The 23,281-nt window shown below is 40.7% G+C and overlaps 1 protein-coding gene and 1 pseudogene across 1 annotated transcript; one reads left to right on the top strand and one right to left on the bottom strand.

The window, feature by feature from the left end:
• Positions 1-989: 989 nt before the first annotated feature.
• On the bottom strand, positions 990-7,202 carry LOC116209523 (DEAD-box ATP-dependent RNA helicase 58, chloroplastic). Its single transcript, XM_031543180.1, has 10 exons — positions 6,889-7,202; positions 6,358-6,451; positions 5,520-5,633; positions 5,231-5,353; positions 4,915-5,019; positions 3,193-3,351; positions 3,032-3,100; positions 2,833-2,922; positions 1,742-1,882; positions 990-1,513 (listed from the first exon to the last, which is right to left on the bottom strand). Exons 1-10 carry the CDS (start codon positions 7,161-7,163, stop codon positions 1,250-1,252), a joined length of 1,434 nt encoding a protein of 477 aa, XP_031399040.1. The 5' UTR covers positions 7,164-7,202; the 3' UTR covers positions 990-1,249.
• Positions 7,203-17,875: 10,673 nt separating this feature from the next.
• LOC116208085 lies at positions 17,876-22,323 on the top strand (annotated as a pseudogene).
• Positions 22,324-23,281: the final 958 nt, after the last annotated feature.

The raw sequence follows: 23,281 nt of genomic DNA, 5'->3' as shown, positions 1-23,281 counted from the left end.
TAATTGTCTTCAATTCCACTACAAACAATGATTTCTTCTCTAAATCATGCTTCTTTGACTTCAATCACACCACAATAAATAAATAGATTTATCAATTTATTTACCCTATCTAATTGAGACGGAGTTAATTACATATTTCTAATCTCTTGAAAAACGCAAGGGAAAAGCACCGGGGCCAATCATTCTTCGAATAATGACATATCAGTCGTATGTGACGTACGGCGGCGTACATAATAATCTTTGTTGTGACCAACTTGGATCCTCGGAGGAAAAGGGATAAATTTCTTTCTTTCCTAAAGTGAATAGTTATACATAGATTGATCGAGGCTCAATACGTTCAAATAGAATTAACACAGTGAGGAAGCAAAGAGGAGTATGAAGACTCCATTGATGGCATCTTCTCGCTCATGCCAAGAGCCTCTTCCCTGGTTTACAATACAGAAATATATAGTGAATTCTAGTTGATGGGATACTTATTGATCAGGGCCAAGCTCATGTGATTAAGCGTCGTCTTTGCTTTTATAACACCGATAATTAGCCTTTTTTAATTATAATTCTTTTTAATGAGATTCAAGATGTTTTCAATCTACTGTGTAATTAATTGAAGAGGCTCCGGCGGCATTCCCTCTTAAAAAGTCAAAGACAGATGGAAAGTGAGACAATTTCATAATTCACCAAACCTTTCACAATCAAAATGAAGCCGACAGTCCATTCCTTTTGCTGTGTTCACGTCCATCGACATCCTCTTCCTCCCCAATCTTGGGGCTCACCTCTTATCCACACGCATTAGTTGACAATTCCTTTCACATTTCTTAACCACTTGCACTTAACGTTAATCCTACCAACGAGATGCTATCTGCGCTGTCGATAAAACCGTGAACCACAAGTTGTGATGGACCACATGCACCGGGTTACGATATAACGTCAGGAGATGTAGATGCTTATGTTGTGGTCTGTCGTACTATCTCCTACTCAGAATCAATGCCATATATGTGAAAAGGCATCTTCATCAGCCCGTAGACATTGGGTAACAATAGATAAGATCCATAGACAGGATTATCAGGAAAGTGACTAGCTACTGTCCTTACATAACTGATTGATGATTCTACTTCATGGTTTAAAAACATCGTCGCGGAATACAATCTCTCCTAGTTCTTTCTATGTTATGTGTTTCATCTGCTCGAGTAATTTTAGCAGAGGAAGAAAATCAACTACTACACCATACAAGAGACGGCATCGGGGCCAAAAGTTATAGGAAAAGCTCTTCGCAGTCGAACATTAACTCATTCTCGTATTTCTTCAAAACAAACCTCTCTTCTGAGGTTATGATACTTGTGACTGAACATTTCTTGTCCGAAAATGGTTTCCTGCCTGTCCTTCCAGCTCGATGAAGATAATCGACAGCAGTCCTCGGGAGATCGAAGTTGTAAATATGAGTTGTTTCTGGAAGGTCGATTCCTCGGGCGGCTAGATCTGTTGCCACAAGAAGATAGGCACCTTTCTGCCTTAATTCCTGCAATTGAGAAGGACATATAAACATGAAACTTCCCTCAACTCGGAAGGTAGAATTGAAAAGTGTAGAAGTTAGATCTTCAACAGAATAATTGCCAGTAACAGTAATTTTCTCAAGGAAAGAAAAATCTAGCTTTTTAAGCTTCACCTCCTGGAAATCACAAACTTTTACTGATCTACGGACAGAGGGGAAGAGAAGATTCAATGTCACACGGCAATATGTGCTTACCAACAGAGAAGCTGCCCGGGAATTGAAGTTCATGTCTTCTTCTAGAAGGAGGATATCTGAAGAGCATTGATATGAACTCCTCAAGAATTCCAACAAGAGAGCCGTTGGTGGTGCATTCCCAGCCTTTTTTGACTTCTCAGACTACAAGCACCAGAAACAGAAGAATTCAAAGGAAATAATGGCTTTCTTCTTTAACACACAAGCGCCAATGCAACCCATTGGACAAGCTGCATCTTTAGGATTATTTCTTAAGCCTGATACAATGAAAACGGTAGAAATGACGGCATCTTTGCTAGAGCAATCAAGGGCATTTCAATTGCGACTCTTGCATGCTGCCCGTTCAGGGAAAACAAATAAGAGGAATAAGCATCCCTCCTTGAACTTACGCAGCAGTATACATTTTTTATTCCTGTTACCTGTAACTTAAAAATGTCCTTTCATATTCGTTTTTCTTCGAAAATGGTCCAGTCCCATTTCACCCATCAAAAGACAAAAAAGACCCTCCAGTCACCATAAAAACTGCAAAACCCGCTTCTCCAAGGCTAGACCTAGCACCAGTCGAGTTTTTCAAGACCTAATTAGGTACATCTGAACCTCAAAAAGAACTTCTTGTCAGAATGAAGCGCGCGGCAGCAGCCTTGCTGTGGCACCTTGGCCTTAGAGCAGAGGCAACTCTGCCATTGCTCTGCACATTGACCTAAGGCCAAGGAAGTGCTGGTCAAGGAATGTAGGTACCATCAAGGCCAATATGGCCAAGAAAAACAGCCCAAATGGACCTGGCGGCACTTAGGCCTCGAGAAGAACCGACTGGCATTGGTCAAGATCACCTCATCAGTTGAGTATCCTAGTGTGGTAGAGCTCCTGCCCTACCCAGTCACCTTCCCTTTCTTAGAATATAGTATTCTGCATATTTTATTTAATTTTTTAAATTATTTCAATGAGGGTCTTTTAGTCTTTCCCATTCGATTCACTGTTTTCCATTATGTTCCAACATCACTAATCTCTATCAACTCCTTTATGCATCAACTCCATCTCACGCCACAAAACATGCTGCAAGAAAGTTCGAAAAAGCCGAAGAAACAAGAGTATACCTGCTCATTAACAAAAATAATGCCAGACTCAGGGGCATCAGATTTTATTAAGGATAGCAAGGTTTCATGTCTCTTGTTCTTGTGACATATCTGAGAAGGACAGAAAGGTATTAAGATACATAAAACTTGGCAAATCACAAGAGTTCACTGACAGCAAAGAAAAGGGCTCACTATGAATTGCACGCTCTAATATTCTTACCATGAATCTGTGATTTAGAGATGAAGGCATCGGCTCTACTGGGTTGACATAAATATGAAGTACATCACTCTGTAACATTAAAATCAAATTTTGAGATAAAATAGGGGAGCATTTCAATTATTTTGTCGAATACACATTAGGAAATGATTACAGCGACCAACCTTTGTCCATTTCTGTTGGATGCAGTCATGTAAGAATCGTCTGTGCTGGGGGATGGATGCACTCGCTAGGATGGTCTGACGGTTATTGCTTGACGAGTAAAAGGTTAGAAGCTTCCGGAGAGAGCTTACTTGTTTGGAAGAATTGAACATAAAATCAACCTGTAGATAATAAACTTAAACACGTGAATGCCTACAAAAGGATACCCAGAAATAGGAGTATAAACGAGTCTAGCCGAGCCCAAATATACAAGGTTTAAGCTTGGGCTTGGCTCGTCAAACAAATCAAAGGCTTGGGCTTGGCTCAGCCAATGGGCCATGTTCAGTAGAAAAGTCAGGCTTGGGCTCGGCTCGGCTCGGGCTTAGGCTTGAGTTCGGGCCCGTTTAGGGTTAAAAAAAAAGACTACAAACTAAATTATAAAACAACAATATCATACAAAATGTAATTGAAAAAATACCAATTACGACTTGATAATACTCAAATTCAAATCACATGGAGTTCAATTAAAATACTACGTTTGATAATGATGATGGTGATGACAAAAGCTCGTTTAAGCTCGCAAGTTTCGCGAGCTGAATACTATTAAGCTCTGCTCGGCTCGTTTAACTAGCGAGCACGAGCCCGAGCTGAGCTCGAGCTTAATAAGAACGAGCTGAACTCGAGCTTTCGTTGAGCCGAGCCCGAACCGCTCGCGAATAGTCTCGTCTCATTTACACCCCTACCCAGAAAGAAGCACCTCAAGATTTGTGCAATAGCACATATGGTAGCATGGGTGGAAAAGAAAAGCAACGAATACATATATACCAGTAAACAAATCACGTGCTTTGCAATCTTATTATTTTACATAATGAAAGCTCTTAGAATAAAAGATAAATGCATGAATAAAAATATCATACAATATTGTTCACCAAAAATTTTAAAAATATCATATAGAAATCTACAATTTTTAATCGTCTCACAAATCTCAATTTTATTTGTTTTGAGCATGAACTTTTTAATATTTAATCAATTGATTAGTACTTAATTCAAATATCATAACGAAAGATGAAAAATATTGAAGGGAATATACAACAAATAAGCTATCTAACTCGATATGTAGCCAAACGATGCGCATAAAATATAAAATGCACCTCACATTCTAGATTTAGAGGCGCCAAAGACGTTTTCCTTTTTTTTTTTTTAAGTAATCAGTTCTAGGCAGCGATTCCATTAGACAATAAATTTCCTATCTCTCACTCAGATTTTTGGATGATTTTACAATAATGATTTCTGGCGGGGGATAGTTCACTTATAGAATGCTAAAAGGCATTATAGAAAAGATATAACCCGAAAGATGTGTCTCAATCAAGACTCTTTGTAAAGGACATATCCTTATGAGATACACTTCCCCTATTCAATGTACTTAGCAAATTTAATACAATTTTGTGTAGAAAAACACAAATTAATTTCCAATTTTTATTTTCTAAAGGGATAAATCATCTGCTGTCTAGGTATGTTGATACATTTTAAGGGTGGAGTAGGAAATCAAAATTTAGCCAAATACATTGAAAGGGCAAAATGTGAATTATGAAGATCAAAAAACACCTTCTGGAGCTTCATATTTCTATAACAGGAATGGATAATATATAATCACCCGTACCACTTCACAATTTTGTCAGCACTATGATAAATAATATAAGCAGGCTTTCAGATAAATTATATTCACTTGTATGTGTGATCTTTACCTCATCAACAACCAGAACTTGAAGAGATTCAAGCTTAAACACCAGCTTTTCCAGCATTTGGCACAAACTCCCAACAGTAGCCACAACTATTGGAGGAGGCTCTGCCTGAGAATCAATAAAAAAAAATGAGATTGCGTCTGCAACTGCCACTAGGTTTTTTTTGTTTTTTTGGACCACAACTGCCACTAAGTTGACTATTCGAGTTTGCAAAAGCAAAAACCCTAATATTGAAGTCATTCAATGGAGTAAGGCATTCCCAACGAGAAAAAGACTGGTGTTTGAGAGAGAGAGAGAGAGAGAGAGAGAGAGAGAGAACCTTTAGCCAACTTTTATGTCGTCGTAACATGCCTCCATCCAAAAGAGCCATGACCGTACAAGATTTCTGCTCCATCTCCTCTTCCATAGGCTTCGCAGCTAATAAGCGTGCAACTTTCGTTACCTAATGACAACAAATGGAAAAGCTGATGATCCATAAAATTGACTATATATCTAAATATTTTACTCCCCTAGTCCCACGGCATTCCTCTAAATCAATATGGCATGCTCCATACGAGAATCTTGATGACAATTTGATAAAACAAAATGTACATATAATAAAAACTTACTTGAATACCAAGTTCTCGTGTTGGCACAATTATCAATGCTTGCACAGCTGATCTTTGGGTGTTTATAACTGAAAATATCAATAGCAGGTACGTGAGTGTCTTCCCAGAACCTGTCTAGAGACAAAGAAGAGTGACACAGGCTTATTAGTTCAAATGTTCTTTCACTTTTGCATTAATCAAAATAGTATTTCTCAGAGCATCCTGAATCGATGATCCTTAAGTTATCAGCTGTGCACTTTTGAAAGCTTGCCAAATCCCATGATATTAAGGAAGGAAATATTTGTGTGTGCTTTGCAATTTCCTTTGAACAACAAAACTAACAGGTGTGAGCGTGCAGCGCACATTTGATAGCTTTATATGGCGAAAATACTCAGATATTCATAAGAAAGAAAGTGAACTATATCCAGACGCGAAGAAAATCAACCAAATGATAATAAATAATGAATTCTCAAAGAAGTGAATTTATCTAAAGAGTCGGATAAGGGGCTGCATCCATCAACTTCCACCATTGTATAGCCCACCAAATTTTTATATCGTAAGAATCCTTAATGCAATAGAAAGCCTACTATCTTTAGTTAAAGAACTTACAGCCCAAAGAAAATTTAATAAAACCAATCTTACTGAATGAAAATAAAAAAACACATAATCTTTTCATCAAGACCACTAGTTAGTTAGAACTTAGAATACGCAACTGAGAGCTTTCTTATCAAACTTGGATGATTTTAAATCAGCTTTTAGTTTCCTCAGTAATTCATTCGTAGCTTACTATTTTTCCAGATACATCAATCTTGGATAAAAAGAACGTGAAACCGAATAAGCAGTGACGTGACAGATGAACCTGAGCATGGAGAATACAATCCCGTCCAGAGAATAAAGCAGGCAAGGCTTGCCTCTGCACATCAGTAGGTACAACATACCCAACTTCTTCCATTCTGCAGGGATCATCACATTATAAGCACTTTGTAACTGTTCCAATAACATCTCGATCATGAAAGCAGATACAGATCAATGTTTTATCATGAAGCTGTTTCCCTATATTCAAGAAAAACCTTCTTTTTTTATTTCATCATGCTATTACATACTTATACCTGCAAAATTTCTAGCTAACCGCAACAACCACTCCATTACTCGATTCTTACAGGGACAAAGATATATTCAATGGAAACAACGTTTGATAGATTATAATCAACAAAGAGAACCGAAACGGCCTGAATTACCGAAACTTTGCCATATATTGTCAATTGGGAATGGTAATTCTAACCGACCTTTACGTCGGTATCGAACAGTAATGCTTCACTGGAATCATCAATCAGTATTCAAATTTCATTCCCAATTGGTAATGCCTCGAGTCGAGATAGATTGAGCTTGCCTGCGCAATACGTGATCCGGAACATGACCAGTGCAGATTTGCCGAAGCGAATGCGCGTCTTCTCCGACATCATGTTCGATTGGGGCGGAAGAGGGGCTGGCAACGGCCCTCAGAGGCCTGCAGAGGGAAGCCGAGCTAAGGAACTGACTCGGCCGAGGAGCGACGGAGGTTGGGAGCATTGAAGTAGGATTCTGCGGTTGAAAGAGAGAAGACGAGAGACTCGGTTTCGCCATGGCAGAAGAGGTGAGCAGAGCAGCTCTGGTGAGAGAAGCCATTGTTGAGCACAGCTCACTGTGACGGAAAGAAGGGAAACGGATAACATCGACGGCGACGGGCTAATAACAGAAGCGTAAATTTCCCGTTAGTCCCTACATTTCTGATTTTGTTAAATTCGATCCTTATATAAGTCTTATGCCTATTTTGGTTACTGTAGTTTCGGTTTTGCGCCTGTCTTAGACCTTGTAGTGTATTAATCTATACATAAAATGTAATTGCCCGAACATTCACCATTCTTCGCCATTTATATAAAATCTTCAAATAGAGGTGTCTCATTCAACGACTCTTGGAATATCATATTTAATATATTTCTATAGCTTATCATCATCATTATTGTTATTGTAATTCTTTGCCATTTATACAAAATCTACAAATAGAGATATTTCATTTAACGACTCCTGAAATCTCACATTTAATACATTTATATAACTTTTTATTACTACTACTACTACTATTTCGTAAGCCCATTATCAACTTAATGGGATAATTGCTGAGAAAATATTTTATTATAATTATGATTATAAAATGGATAATTTATTGGATTATCTTTATTATTATCATCATCATCAAATAATAATTACTTCTTCTTTGAAAGTCTAATATCAAATGAGATAATACTATTTTATAAATCCGTTTTCAATCAAATGGAATAATTACTGGGGAAATATAATTGTCAGCACCCCATTTTGGTCCACCGGCTCCAGATGGGTAAAATCGTCATTTCTGTCATCTGTATGAGGGAAGTATTTTCAACTGATCACGCGAGCATACACGATTTCAAAAAATTGGACATTTTCCTAGCTCGACGCCAATTTTGCAATTTTTCATGGAAATACTCTACGGGGCGTCTTCGAATTTCACGTGCATCAATTTCAATTTGCAGAACTCGGGACAAAACTCGAGGCCCTAAAAAAATATTTTTTATGCACAATATTGATCTCTGAATTTTTCTGAATGCAATGGTCGTCTCGGGCCATTTTTCAGATATCTAATTGCAAATACGAGAATTTTAATCTCCACCCGAATGGATGGCGAACATCGTACCTGTAGAGAAAAAGGATGGCGGAGTTCGAGTCTGCGTCGACTATCGGGATCTCAACAAGGCTAGCCCCAAGGATAACTTCCCCCTGCCCCACATCGACATCTTAGTCGATAACACTGCACGCCACACGCTGTTCTCCTTCATGGATGGCTTCTCCGGGTACAATGAGATTCGGATGGCTGACGAGAACAAGAACAAGAACAAGACGACGTTCATCACAATGTGGGGCACAATCTGTTACCGGGTCATGCCCTTCGGCCTAAAAAACGCCGAGGCAACATACTAGAGAGCTATGGTCACATTATTTCACGACATGATGCATAAAGAGATCGAGGTCTACGTCGACGACATGATAGCCAAGTCTAAAGAAGGAGATGATCACCTCGTTAATCTAAAACGCCTCTTCGATCAACTCAAGAAGTACAAGCTTCGGCTTAACCCAGCAAAGTGCACATTCGGCGCCAAATCGGGGAAACTGCTAGGATTTGTAGTCAGCGAACGAGGCATCGAGGTCAATCCCGATAAAGTTAAAGCGATCAGGGAGTTACCCCCTCCATCGACGGTCCGCGAAGTACAAGGTTTCTTAGGACGGCTGAACTACATTGCACGTTTTATCGCAAACTTGACAGACAAATGTCAACCGCTCTTCCGCTTGCTCCACAAAAATGCAGCGATCAAGTGGGACGAAGAATGTCAGGAGGCCTTCGACACTATCAAGGCATACTTGGTTCAGCCCCCGGTGTTGGTCCCACCTACTCCAGATCGTCCTCTTGTTCTCTATCTAACAGTGTGCCGGCAATCCCTGGAATGCATGTTAGGACAGGAAGACGAGTCCACGCACGCAGAACACACCATTTATTATTTAAGCAAAAAGTTCACCGAATGGGAGTCCAACTGCCTGGAGATTGAGAAGATGTGTTGCGCGCTAGTGTGGGTCATGCAGAGACTACGACAGTACACGCTTTACCATACCATCCGCTTATTGTCAAAAGCGGATCCCCTCAAGTACCTACTCGATAATCCATCCTCCATGAAAAACATTGCAAAGTGGCGCTGTCAGCTGACGAAGTACGACATCGAGTATGTGCCCCGCACGTCAGTTAAGGGACAGGCAATTGCGGATCACTTAGCGGAGTTCTCAATCGAGGATGATACGCCAATCAACTCCGACTTTTCGGACGAAGGAATTCTCCAAGTGGACAGTGAAGAGAACAAACTCGCATGGACGATGTATTTCAACGGCGCAGTAAATTCCACCGAGTCTGGCATTGGTGCAGTGTTGATATCCCCCGACAGACGCTACTATCCGATTGCAAAAGGTCGATTTTCCCTATACTAAAAACGTGGCCGAATATGAGGCATGTATCCTCGGCCTGCAAGCGGCGATCAACTTCAAAGTGAAAGAACTAGAAGTGTTTGGGGATTCCATGCTTATAATTTTCCAGACGTTGGGGCAATTGAAGACGAAGGACGTGAAGCTAGTGTCATATCACGAGTATCTCGAGGAATTAGCGGAGAACTTCGAGAAAATCTTGTTCACATACACGCAGCGCATCAAGAACCAGTTCGCAGACGCACTCGTGACGCTCGCATCCATGGTGAGCATCATGAAAGAAAACCTCATCGAGCCCCTCAAGATCAAGATTGTCAAGGGCCCTATTCATTGCGATGCAATCGAGGCAACCGATAAACAGCCGTGGTACGAAGACATCAAACATTTTCTGCGAACCGGCCAATACCCGACATTCGCCAATCGGCACGACAGAAAAATACTTTGGTGGCTCGCATCACATTACTTCCTGAGTGGAGAGGTTCTTTACCGCCGTTCCTTTGATGCCACACTACTTCTGTATGTCGACGAAAGCGAGGCACGACGCCTTATGGTAGAGATATACAAGGGGAGTTGTGGGCCCCACATGAGCGGACAGATGCTCGCCAAGAAACTTATGCGTTTGGGTTACTTTTGGTCCACCATGGAGACTGACTGCGCCAAACACGTAAGACACTGCCACTTATGCCAGGTCTACGCTGACCAGATCAAAGCACCTCCCAATGAGCTACACCCAATGGCAGCCCATTTGGTCCTTTTCAATGTGAGGCATCAATGTGATCGGTCCTATCAATCCCAAAACATCTAACGGACACCTATTCATTTTGGTGGCAATTGACTACATCACTAAGTGGATCGAGGCCATAACACTCGCTTCAGTCGCCGCAAAGGCCGTGGCACGTTTTCTCAAGTGCGACATCATCGCCTAATACGGAGTCCCCGCGACAATCATCACGGACAACACTAAGAACCTGAACAACAAGATCATCGAGGAGCTCCGCGAGCAATTCAGAGTGCAGCATCGCAACTCCACACCATACCGTCCCCAAATGAACGGTGCGGTGGAAGCTGCGAACAAGAACATCAAGAAGATCATCGAGAAAATGATGGTGACATACAAGGATTGGCACGAGATGCTCCCTTTTGCGCTTTTAGCGTACTGAACATCTATCCGCATTTCAACTGGGGCAACCCCATACTCCCTAGTCTACGGCATGGAAGCAGTGCTCCCAATTGAAGTGGAGATCCCCTCCATGAGGGTCCTCGCCGAGTCCAAGCTCGAAGAAGCAAAATGGGCGAAACAACGCTACGAACAGCTCAATCTCATTGACGAGAAGCGACTAACAGCGCTCTGCCACGGCCAATGCTACCAACAAAGAATGGCCCGAACGTTCAATGCAAGAGTCCGCCACCGCGAGTTCAATCCCGGTGACCTCGTCCTGCAAAAGGTTCTGCACATTACACCTGACTCCCAGGGCAAGTTCGCATACAAGTATGACGGGCCCTTCGTCGTTAAGGAAACCTTCTCCGGAGGGGTAATTATCTTAAGCGACATGGACATGACCGAAAACGTGCTCCCAGTCAACGCCGATACCCTCAAAAAGTACTATCCCTGATAGTCTTCTTCGTCATTCTGCAGCTTCTTCATGTCCCCACAAGCTGCAAGTCACACTTCTAACCTTTGCCTTCTTCTGTATTCTTCAGGCTCCACACCAGTTTCACCTCAACACATTTTCTGTTATCAGCACTTATGCCATCTCCATCAAATTCTTCCATATAAGATCACCTTTGAGAGAAAAAGAATAATTTTCCCGCTAAGTCGAAAACCTCTTCGAGGCGGCCTTGGCAAAAGTTAGGGAACGAGGGGCATGGCTTAAAATCCCGTAAAGGGGAGCCGTGGCAGAAGGAGAGCATAAATCAAATCCTCGTTAGACTGAAAACCCGCAAAGGCTGTCTAGGCAAAAGTTAGAGGAACCGAGAGGTGCAATCGGACCCTATCCTGGGCGGTCGTAGTAAAAGGTGAGCATTCATGATAGAAAAGTCGAAATAAAAATACTCCGCTAGGCCGTCACGCGTTTTGCGGCCTAGGCAAAAATTAGGGGCAATTGTCGGCTCGACCACAAAATAACAACAGCACTCCGCGTGAAGCTACAACAAGTAGTGGTTCAGCAGTTTTCAACGCAAACAAACTCTCTTCGACTCTTCAGGCTCAACACACGCCTCGAAGTGGGATCAAATCGCCGTATCTTTATTTGGAGGATCCCCAAAGATCCCCCCTTTACCTCCATGCCAAAACTCCGCGGGTCATGCTCGCCTAGCAAAAATATTTCCTCTAAGTCAAGTGCGCGTCATATTCAGGGATACGGCCACCCCCAAGCGGTCACCAAATTCAAATTCCCAAAACATCATTACATAGATTCCTTTGCATATCGCAAATTTCAGCAGTTTTATACGACTAACAACGACTGTTAGTTATCATTTTTCTGCATACAGGCGCGAACGTATGGACCCCGAGAGGCGTCTCCTCTTAATGGACTCATGTTTGCCTCATATGATAGGTCACAGTCTCGACCCATGCGAAAGGCACTTAGAGAAGCACACACCAACGTAACCAAACAAGTCCACGGGCATGCGACCGTCGCAGGGCACGTTTATCACTACATCGTTTCAGCATAATCCCAGCTCAACACCGAACGGATCACCCTCTCTGGCGCCCTACACTATTCCAGAGCATTGACTCTTACTCTTGCACCTACTATTTTCTGAACTTCGCGTCTGCATTTACTGCTTTTCGGACTTCACGTCCACATATACTGCATTCCGGACTTTGCGTCTACATTTACTGCTTTTCGGACTTCGCGTCCACATATACTGCATTCCGGACTTCGCGTCTACATTTACTGCTTTTCGGACTTCGCGTCCACATATACTGCATTTCGGACTTCGCGTCCACGTATACTGCTTTTCGGACTTCGCGTCCACGTATACTGCATTCCGGACTTCGCGTCTACATTTACTGTTTTTCGGACTTCGCGTCCACATATACTGCATTCCGGACTTCGTGTTCACATTTACAGCTTTTCGGACTTCGCATCCACATTTATTGCTTTCGGGATTTCGCGTCCACATTTATTGCTTTTCGGATTTCGTGTCTCCATTTACTACTTTTCGAATTTTGCATCCGCATTTACTGCTTTCACGGGCTTCGGCTCCTCATTTATTGCTTTACGGGCCTCGGCCCAGCATTTATTGCATTGAGTTACAAATTCACGCTTTCCCGCCTCCTTGCCCTGATTCCTTTATTTTTCTCGCTCACAACAGGTCTGCGCTTACACAGCTTACCCCCATACATCCAAAACAATGGAACAATTGGCTATTAGGATGATGTCCAGACGGTCGCCAGGACCAAACGGTGTGCCTCTCATAAATCTTTAGCTGCATCCTCTATCCGAGCACGCAACCAAAGATGGGCAAGCTGTCAGTACCCCATTTTGATCCACCGGCTCCAGAGGGGTAAAATCATCATTTCTATCATTTGTATGAGGGAAGTATTTTCAACTGATCACACGAGCATACACGATTTAAAAAAATTGGACATTTTCCTAGCTCGATGCCAATTTTGCAATTTTTCAGGGAAATACTCTACGGCGCGTCTTCGAATTTCACGTGCATCAATTTCAATTTGCAGACCCGGGACAAAACTCGAGGCTGAAAAAAATATTTTTTATGCACAATATGTATCTCTGAATTTTTCTGAATGCAATGATGGTCTCGGGCCATTTTTCAGATATTCAATTACAAAGACGATAATTTTAATCTCTATACGGGTAAAATTTGAATTTTTAATCCCTTAAAAAAAAGGCTTTCCTTGTCATCCCTTCCCGCCCATTGCTTATTCCGTTTCCTTTTCTTCTTCTTTCCTCTTTCTTTTTTTCTTCCTTTCTTTTCCTTTGATCAGACCTGCGATTTTCTTTCCTTTTTTCGCAACTCTCCAACTAAAATTTCGCCCATCTCCATTCCTTTTCCTTTCTTCTTCTTCCTCACGAAAAAACCCTAACGCTTCCTCATCGAGAAACCCTAGCCGCCACACTCTCCTCCTCTTTTTTCTTTCTTCTTCTTTTCGCCCGAATAAAAGGAAATCGAATGGAAAAAACTAAAAACCCTAGCCGCTCACAGATCAGGATTCCTCAACCGCAACATCCCTCTCTCACATCCGACACCCTTAGCTCACGGACCCCCAGCTGGTTTTCTGGCAGTTCACTTCTTTTTTTTTTTTCTTTTTTTTTTCCCTTCAGTTAACCCAAGACCCCTCTCTCGCCCGGCTCCACAGCTCCCCCTGTCATCCTCCGTCATTGGTTGCCCTCGCTGCCCCCAAGATCATCCTCGAGTTCCCCGAGTTGCTACCATTGTTGCTGAGCTTTTGTACTCCTCCTGCAAGTCCTCGTCCCTTTTCTAAGGCTGTGTTGTCGCAGCTATTTCTCCAAGCCCCACCGAGCTCCTGGCACTCCACTGTTCGCTATCGCCCTTTCTTTTGGTTTCTCTTTGCAGGTTGCTGCTATTGGTGCTGCGTGTTGTGCCGTTCGTTGCTTGTGACTGCTCTCCGTTGCTGTCCCATTCGCATCCCTTGTGTGCCCGTGCTGTTGTTGTGTCACTGAGGTGTCCTTGGCAGCCCGTACCAGCTTTGATTGAAGAGACTTTCGAAGTTTCGTGCTCCCTTTCGTCGATAACTCCAGAGAGGTAACCCTTCAAAACTTAGTAGTATAACTACGCTCCATGTCTTTCACGGCTTGGCAAGAGAAATAATTAAGATCATTTGGCTTTAAAGAAAATTTGAATGATGAACCCATTAGTTCGTTCGATCACTGTTGAATAAAACAAGAACTAATCCACCTTATAGGAACTGAGTCATGACGTTGATGATTTTGTAAAGTTGACAGTTGAATGGTGTTTGATGGTCAGGGGTTTTGCTTTGTGAAATTTGCATGAAAACGAAATCATTCACTTAGGAGCATGATAGGTTAATTAATGGGATCAATTTAGTATTGCTTATATGGATTTAAGGATTGGAATTTTTTTTTTCGGATAAATCATCATGCTTACACTGTCATTGTCAGTTTCTTTAGCTTTAATAGAAAGGAAATGAAGAAATTTCAATTAATCATTTTCTAAAAAAAAATAGTAATAATTAAGAAAAGAAGAAAATAAGAGAGAAAAGAATGCAACGAATGACAGTGAGTGCATGTATATGTTTTGATCATTTGGAATTGGCTCGAAATAAAAACAAGTTAACGATGATTATTTGATTTAAGTGAGGAAATGAACCCCACCGTGATGTCTTAAAGCAGTAAATGGAATTAGGTTGTTAATCAGAGTCGACTCGTTTGACTAAAATGAGATATGGCATGAAAATGGATTAATTAAACTGGTATCATGTAGGTTAAGACCTTAAACTGGAAATTATGATCATTTGAACCCGAAATCGGAATTGAATCTTATTGTGATCATGCATATCTTGTTCATATGTGCTGTGGTGCTTGTTGTCATTTTGATTAAAACCTCACATGAACCGAATTAATCACGTAAAGTTGGTTAAAATTGGATTTAACCCCAAGACGGTTGGAAATTAGAGTTTATCGGGCGGCCCACTAATGGCCATTCCGACGGCTTGAAATCTGTAAACTGAAGCATTCGGTAAATTTTTAATTAACTTAAAATTTCACATACGAGATAATCGGGATGTTAAATTTGGTTAAATTAAATCACTTCACTCCTTTAAATGAATTGCACGAGCCGATTAATAATCTGTAATCGCGTCGACAGTTCAAGAACTGTTAGCCACGCCCTTTTAAAAATTCACAATTTCAAAAGCACCGAGATACATGCCACGTAATCTTGATTTTCCATGCAGACACATATTTTTCGATTCAAGGGCAGGATTACCGGTTCTTGTCCCGCCGTCACCCTAGTGTAGGTTTGTGTTTAGAATGGGTCAAAAACACGGGAAAATAGATTAATCACAAACTCGATTTAATTAAACACGGACAAATAGTTGAGCAAACGGTTAGATTTTGGGTTTTAGGCCAAAACACTCTTGTCATAATCTGTAAAGTCACATTGTCATGATACATAACAATTTAAAAAAATACCCACACATTGGAGACTCGATTACAGACTTTGTGTTTGTCGTGTCCACAAAATAATGCTGAATGCTACATGCCATCTCCATCACCACGCTTGTCTGTTTTAGGGTAGGATTTGCATGCCAAGATACCCCGGTTAATAATCGGTTAATTCAAGTAAATTCGACAATAAAAAAAACCCAATTATTTGTTTATTTGTGCTTACTTGTTACATTTTCACACTTGTTTGTTATGCGGATCGAGTCCGATTCTTAGGATACGATTTACACTGGTCCAACGCTCCTAACCGTCAATCACGAGGTCCAATGCTCGCATACACCGAGTGCGCATCTTAATTTAATTTTCAGTCTTTTCCAAACCACGCGGTGAGTACGAGTGGAATAATGACCGAATGCGAACCGATCGAGATTCAGTCATTGCAATTTATATTTTTATTTATTTGAGAGAACAATGTAAGTGCTTATGTTATACATTCATTCATGTAAGAATCCTGGTCGGAGTGTTTCCTCGAATTTCCAGTGTCAAAACGGTTGAGTCAAGTATAACTCTAAATCATGCAGTAAATAAATAAAATGGCAAGCCTAGCAAGATAGAGTATCGAAAGGGCGTGCGGGTTATAGGCCCACACGTTATAGAACCCCTGAATTCGAAATTTCACGTTCCGTACAGACCATTGCCTTAGCATACTAGGTGTATCCTTTACCCCTAGACCCGGGCAACTCACCAGTCCTCGACCTTCGGGTCGTAGACAGGTAGTGGCGACTCCTTCTCACGTGCGTCCGTCCCGCATCCCCAGGAAGGTGGAGACTCCCAAGCCGCGTTGCATTAGGCGCGCGCATGCGTGCCCCGACGAGACAAAATTCGGGTGCGTACAATAATTATTATTATAAAATGGATAATTCCTTGGGTTATTTCTTAAGCACATTATAAATCAATGGGAAAGTTTTCACATATAACAAACTCGCACAATGCGCGGATCTATTGAGTAATAACATTGTAAATCACAAAGCAAAATCGTCTTATTAAATCCAAATAAAGTGCATTTCATATGCGTCCAAATAAAGTGTGCTTTGTATATCATATCTAGATAAAATGCACTTCGTTTTCATGTGAAGATATCGTAACTAGAAAATAATCGAATCCAACCTCCAGAATGAAATGAAAAACTATGACCAAAGAAAATAAAATAAAAATTGATAAATTGAAATGTGTATGGTAGAAAATTCAAAAATAAGTTGCAGAATTTTTCTCGCCACCCATCTTCTTCCCTACTTATTCATTGACAAAACATACAAATTCGTCCCTAAAAAATACATCGCTGTTAAAATTCATCCTTGAAAGATTCTTGTCATACAAATCAGTCATGTCATTTGAAAGTTTTGAGCAAGTTAAATAGTTCTTCCGTATAATTTTTCATCTCGTCCCTGACGAAAAACGATGATGTGGTCCATTATGTTATGAATTAGCCCGTTAAATTCCATGTTAGCCACAAAATTTCCCAAAACGACGTCATTTTTTATTATTAAATTAATTTATGGATTAATAACAAAAAAACACACACTTTTCATATTTTAACAATTCTAGCATGAACTTTTTCCTTAACCTAAAATTGTACAAACTTTCAATTTGATAACAATTCTAACATGGCTTCAAATTTTACGTTAATTTGGACGGAATCGAGGTCACAGAGGGTGCCGACAACCTTAATTGGGGGAAGGGCACCAACTACTCTAATCGATGGTTAGTGGTCGGAATGGAGGCCCCACCTCTTAGAATAGGGAGAACCCTCAAATTGGGGATTCTCCCAATTCCGGTGAGTGGAGCCACGGCCTCGGCTTTCACCTCCCGATTGGGGTCGCCGACGTCGCTCCCTCCGATTGGGTTTACTGGCACCCTCAGTGGCATCGATTCGGTCAAATCAAAAGTTTATACATTTTTAGGTTAAAAAAAATTTTATGCTAGAATTATTAAAATATAAAATATTTGGGAGATTTCGTGGCAAATATATAAAATTTAATGGGCCAATTCATAGCATAACGAACCACATCAGCATATTTTTAGTCAGAGACGAGACGAAAAATGGCATAGAGGGACTAATTTATCCAAACGGCGAGAGTAATTTGTATAACAAATATTTCTGGGATGACTTTTTAAAAATTTGTATCTTTTGTGGACCAATTTGTATGTTTTGTCTTTATTCGTTCACACTTCAGATCACTCATCCCTCTCCCCCAGAACTACCATCGGTGCTGCCCCGCCAAAACAAACGAATCATCTCGCGGAACCCCCCAAACCTCGGCAGCTTCCCACCTGCACTGCGCGATCCCACCAGCCGCTTCTCCCCAGACATCACTCCGCCTCCCCGAGCCTGAATCGCTTCGCCCCAACCACCAGACCTCAGCGGCTGCTCCTCCTTCCGCCATCCACCCTCGCGACGCGATCCTCCCATTCCGTTTTCTCCTATTCTGCAGATAATCCCTTCCGCTCGAGTCGAGGTAAATCCGTGTCTCTGTCCATTCTTACAGACTTCATCTGTTACTGCATGCATGTCTACCATTCCTTGAGTAAGATAGAAAAGATTTGTCGGCCAATTTCAATGTTCTGTTGCGTTGCGTTGGGATGTGCTGACCTCGAATTGGTTTTGTGGTCAAATACATTAAGGACTCGCTTAGTTAATGCCGTGCCTTTCTGATCAAAGCTTTCATGATTTAAGCTACTTCGGTTGGCCTTCACTCAAATCAGGCAGAACGATTACTGTTGAGCTTCCAACCGGCTACCTTGCTTCCATCAACTATTTTTGTCACTTGACTGCTGTTTTATTTCAGGTTGCATTTACTGCCAACCATTAGGTATTGACATACATTGCTGTCCCTTCTAAGTTTCCCACCGGGTTATTTTTTCGTTGAATGCTCCAAGTGAAAACCACTCATTCAAGCAACTCAATAATCAATGGATACGTTTGGTAAGAAAAGTGAGGTCTTCCACCAGCACAAACAGTGATCAACAGCGTTAAGGTAATGGTTTCTTCAATCTTGTGCAATGACAGGGGCCCTATTCAGAATTGAATATCACCTGGGTCTTCCTTCTACTATGTAGGAATGCATACAACTGGTTCTATAACAGAATACATCAGTATGAACCCCAAAATTACTCACAAATCCTAAACTAAACTCTAGGTTATGAGAGAATTAGATCGGTCGAGTACTGGAAGGGAGGGCCGACCTGGATTAAATGAGCCAATGCTGAGGCTCAATCTGCCTTCCTTATAGCACTCCATGAGACTGAGACTGACTGCTGTCCTCAACCCTTCCTATATCAGTGCCGGGTTCAATTCGAGAGGAAGACCATACCATCCAGCTCATTCATGGAGATGGAATCTCCAAAACTGCGGAGGCTTACCTGCTCCGTTAAGAACTATGATTGGGGCTGCAAAGGTGGAGGATCGCAGGTTGCAAGGCTCGCTGCTTTGAACTCTTGGACCCATATTGACCCAGAGATGCTTTATGCTGAATTTTGGATGGGCACCCATGAATCTGGGCCCTCATTTGTGGAACAAGCCAAGGGTGAAAAGGGGGTCTCTGAAAATTCACCAGGAGTGACTCTGAGGTCGTGGGAAATCCCAGTGTCCTTGGCGATAAGGTTGTGGAGAAGTGCGGTTATGATCTCCCCTCCCTGTTGAAGGTACAACCCCTCCTTTGTTTTTTTTTTCTTTTGAATTTCACTCATGAAGTAAATAAAATTATTTTTCCTAATCATAGCACCATGGTGCTGTCATCCTTCTGCCATTACCAAGCAGCTACAGGGCCAAAGGTCATCTGGCCAATTCCCTTTATGGGGTTCTTGTTGGGTGTAAGATTCAGACTTCATGAGCACACTATAAGTTTTCTGGTGTTAATTTGATTGTTCATGCAACTTTAACATCTTGGCTACATGACACTCTTATGTGTTTTCTGGTAATGTTTCATCTTTACTTAACAAATGAAATCCCTGCTGAAACAATTTTGGTCTTTTAGTAGCAGGGAATGGCTATCTGCACTTTGTATGAGGACCTTATGATATGAACCCAATAACTCTTTGTTCTGTGTTAGGTACTTTCGGTTGCAAAAGCATTATCTATACAGGCTCATCCGGATAAGGAATTGGCCTGAGCGTCGCACAGTGCACATCCTAATCTCTATAAGGACGATAATCACAAGCCTGAGATGGCCTTGGCAATTACAAAGTACGAGGCACTCTGCGGATTTGTTAGCATGGAGGTATTGCTTACTGAAGTTTTGGCCTTTTGCTTTTGTTTATAAAGGCTTGTTTCCTTCGGTGCCCTTTCATTGCAAACTTCTTTGTTTTGTGATAGCTGATAGGATGATGCTAGGCTTGCATAAGGGTGGGCCAGTTGCACATGCCTAGCATGAGTAGAAAATCAGACTATTCAAAACTATTTTAATACTAAGTATTGGTTGGAAATTCTATCTTTTCCCAGTCTACTAATTCATGTACGAGATTGCCATCATGTCCTTGCTGCAAGCTTCTTCAATGGTTGAGTAGGACTATGGGAAGTTTCAGTGCTTAGTATGTCTTCCTGTTTGACTTGTCTGAAGTGAGATAATCACTGTCATTCTCATTCAGTTTTATAATTGCGCTCTACTTAAAGTTCTATATCTCTACTTCATAATTTTTTCAAGCCCCGAGGGAAACGGGATCTTTGATAGGACTCTTGATCGTGAAGTGTCTTTGAGTTTGTTGTCATAGGAAGATCAAGTCAAAATGGATCTTAATCAGTTTAATGTTCTCTCTTTGTCAGTGTCTAGTTATGTGAAGGATGACAGTAGATCTTGATTTTAGCATGCCTCGTGTCTTGAATGTGGCTTGCATTCTTTAAGGTGTTATTCTCTTCAATTTACGCAGGCTCTGCATTTTCTTTACAGGAACTTAAAGATGTGCTGCAGAATGTTCCCGAGATAGTGGAACTGGTTGGAATTGCAGATGTAGAGCAGTTCTTAAGTTTAAATGAGAAAGATAACGGGAAAGCCAAGTCTACCCTGGAGTCAATTTTCACCCAGCTGATGTAAGCTAGCAAGAAGCGAGTGGCTGAGGTGGTGTCAAAGTTGAAAACTCGTTTGGAGTCACTAAGTCGGATAATTGGAAAAGTGGTCAAGGATTTTATTTTTGCGTTAATAATTGTTTAAAAGCTTTAATATTTTCCAATTTCCAAAGCAACTCCTTGAGGTTGTCCAATTGGTCCTACCACAAAGATGCTAACCCATCTTTTAATTGTCTGCTGATGCTGAGTTGGTTGCCATTTCTCCACATTGGTCTTTTGTGGCTGATCCCTACTTATTTGGTCATGCATCTTCCTAACCTTGCCAGACACTATAAGATGCTTGATGTTAAAAGGGGCATGAACAAAATTAGGTTCCCAAAATGAGGTTTAGTGATGCAATGTTTTTCTACATGTTCAGTCTTCTGTGAAATTGGGAAATGAATAAAACCATTTATAGGTTAGTCATATGGAATATGCATGGATCCTTACATCGTGCTTCAGTCTTAGTAATTCAATCAGCTGCAATTCCAAATATGTCTTTGATCTAGTGATTATTCTATTACCATACCAGGTAAGGCAATTGACTGACAAAGAACAGTTGGTGCTGCGGTTAGAGAAGCAATATCCAGCTGATGTAGGGGTAATTTCTTATTCTTTTTCAATCACGTGAAGCTGAATCCAGTGAAGCTCTATACCTGGGGGCAAATGAACCTCATGCGTACTTATCTGGTCAATGCATTGAATGCATGGCTACATCTGACAATGTTGTACGAGCTGGTCTGACACCCAAATATCGGGATGTCCAAAAACTCTGTTCCATGCTTACTTACAAGCAGGTATCAGCAGCTGCTCTGTACTCTTTGCTTACCTTTATATTCAGCATCAGCATCATAAAATGAATTTTTTGCTTGGTGTTTACTGGCCTTTATACTCGGCCAGAATTGGGCAGTTCCACTTTTATTGGCCAGTTAATGATTTCATAGTGGATCAACCAATCCAATCTGATTCTCTAGTGTCTCTCTTGATAGTTCAACCACATTACGCAAAACTTTCATTGATGACGTGAATGGTTCATTCGTCATGAATTGCAGGGCTCGTCCGAAATCCTTCGAGGGGTCCCCTTGAATATATACACAAAGAAGTACCTTCCCCCTTTTGATGAGTTTGAGGTTGACTCGTGTCTCCTACCCAAGGAGACATCAGCTGTGTTCCTTGCAGCCCTGGGTCCTTCCATTTTCTTGTTCACAGTTGTCAAAGGGAAAATCAGCGTCAGGTCTTCTGCGGAAGGAGTTTCAGTGAATGAAGGGGACGTCATATTTGTACCTGCAAACACGGAGATCAGCTTGAAGTCTGAGACCGAGTTGCAAGCATATAGAACGGGAGTGAGTGGGAGGTTTTTCAAGCCTTGGTGGATTGATTATATATCATATATATGTAAGCCTTAATCAAGAAAAATAAATGTCTAGAAAGAGGGCAGAAATGATAAGGATGAGAATATGTTTTATGAGCGGTTAAGGGCATCTATAAGTGAAAAATAATTTATTTCATGGAGTCAAAATTTTTTAGCTTGATGATTAAGAAGTTTACACCATCATTTTTTTCATTTTTCTCTCTTTCTATTTAGCTTGCAAGTAACTTTTAAGCACTTGATTAAGTTGAAACAGACAAATCTTGATTAAAAGAGGTTTTGTCCGCGTTGTATTAGATTTATATAATATAATATGAGTAAATTACACTGGTGGTTTAAAAAGTTTTATAAATGTTTTAATATGGTACAAAAAGTTTTTTTTGCTACTTGATGGTATAAAATGTTTTAAAGTTATTTCAGTATAGTACAAATCGTCATCTCGTCATTGACGCCGTCAAGTCGATGCTAATGGTGCAAAATCGGTTTTTGTGGGACGTTACATGATGGTACAAAATGTTTTGAAATTGTAACTTAATAGTATAAAATATTTTACGTAAGTTACATGATAGAGTAAAATTTACAGTTTTGTAAATGACGACTTGACGGCATCAATGGCGAGATGACGGATTGTACTATACTGAAACAACTTTGAAACATTTTGTACCAAAATTTTTTTATCATATTGAAACAGTTGTAAAACTTTTTAGACCACTAGTGCAATTTATCAAATATAATATAATTCGTAATAAAACTATGATGATAAATAAATATAACTAAAGCAATAAACCTTGGTTATAATTTGAATCCAAATGAGATTTATTTGTAATTCCTTACCATTAATATGTCATATTATTACTCTTTTACAATTTCTTAAAAATATAACTTCTATTTCTTTTAGAATCAATAGAGCCAGTATCTGAGCCATGAAAGACCCAAGTTTGAGAGGGACATTGCTAATGCTTGAGATTAGAAAGAGTTAAATTTGGATTTCCACATCTAGAGGAGAGCAAAAAATGAGAAAGTCGTGCAGTTAGAGAGATAATTTTACAAATTCAACACTAAATTTGACGACTCTCTCTTATTATTTTAATCTTATTATTTATTGAGGTAATTTGGTCAAATTAAGCAGAAAAAAAATTATTGGAAACACTAAATAAAA

Source organism: Punica granatum, chromosome 5, assembly GCF_007655135.1.
Source record: "Punica granatum isolate Tunisia-2019 chromosome 5, ASM765513v2, whole genome shotgun sequence".
NCBI classification, from domain to species: domain Eukaryota; kingdom Viridiplantae; phylum Streptophyta; class Magnoliopsida; order Myrtales; family Lythraceae; genus Punica; species Punica granatum.
Note: the sequence above shows the minus strand (reverse complement) of the source record. Positions and strands in the feature narration are given on the sequence as shown.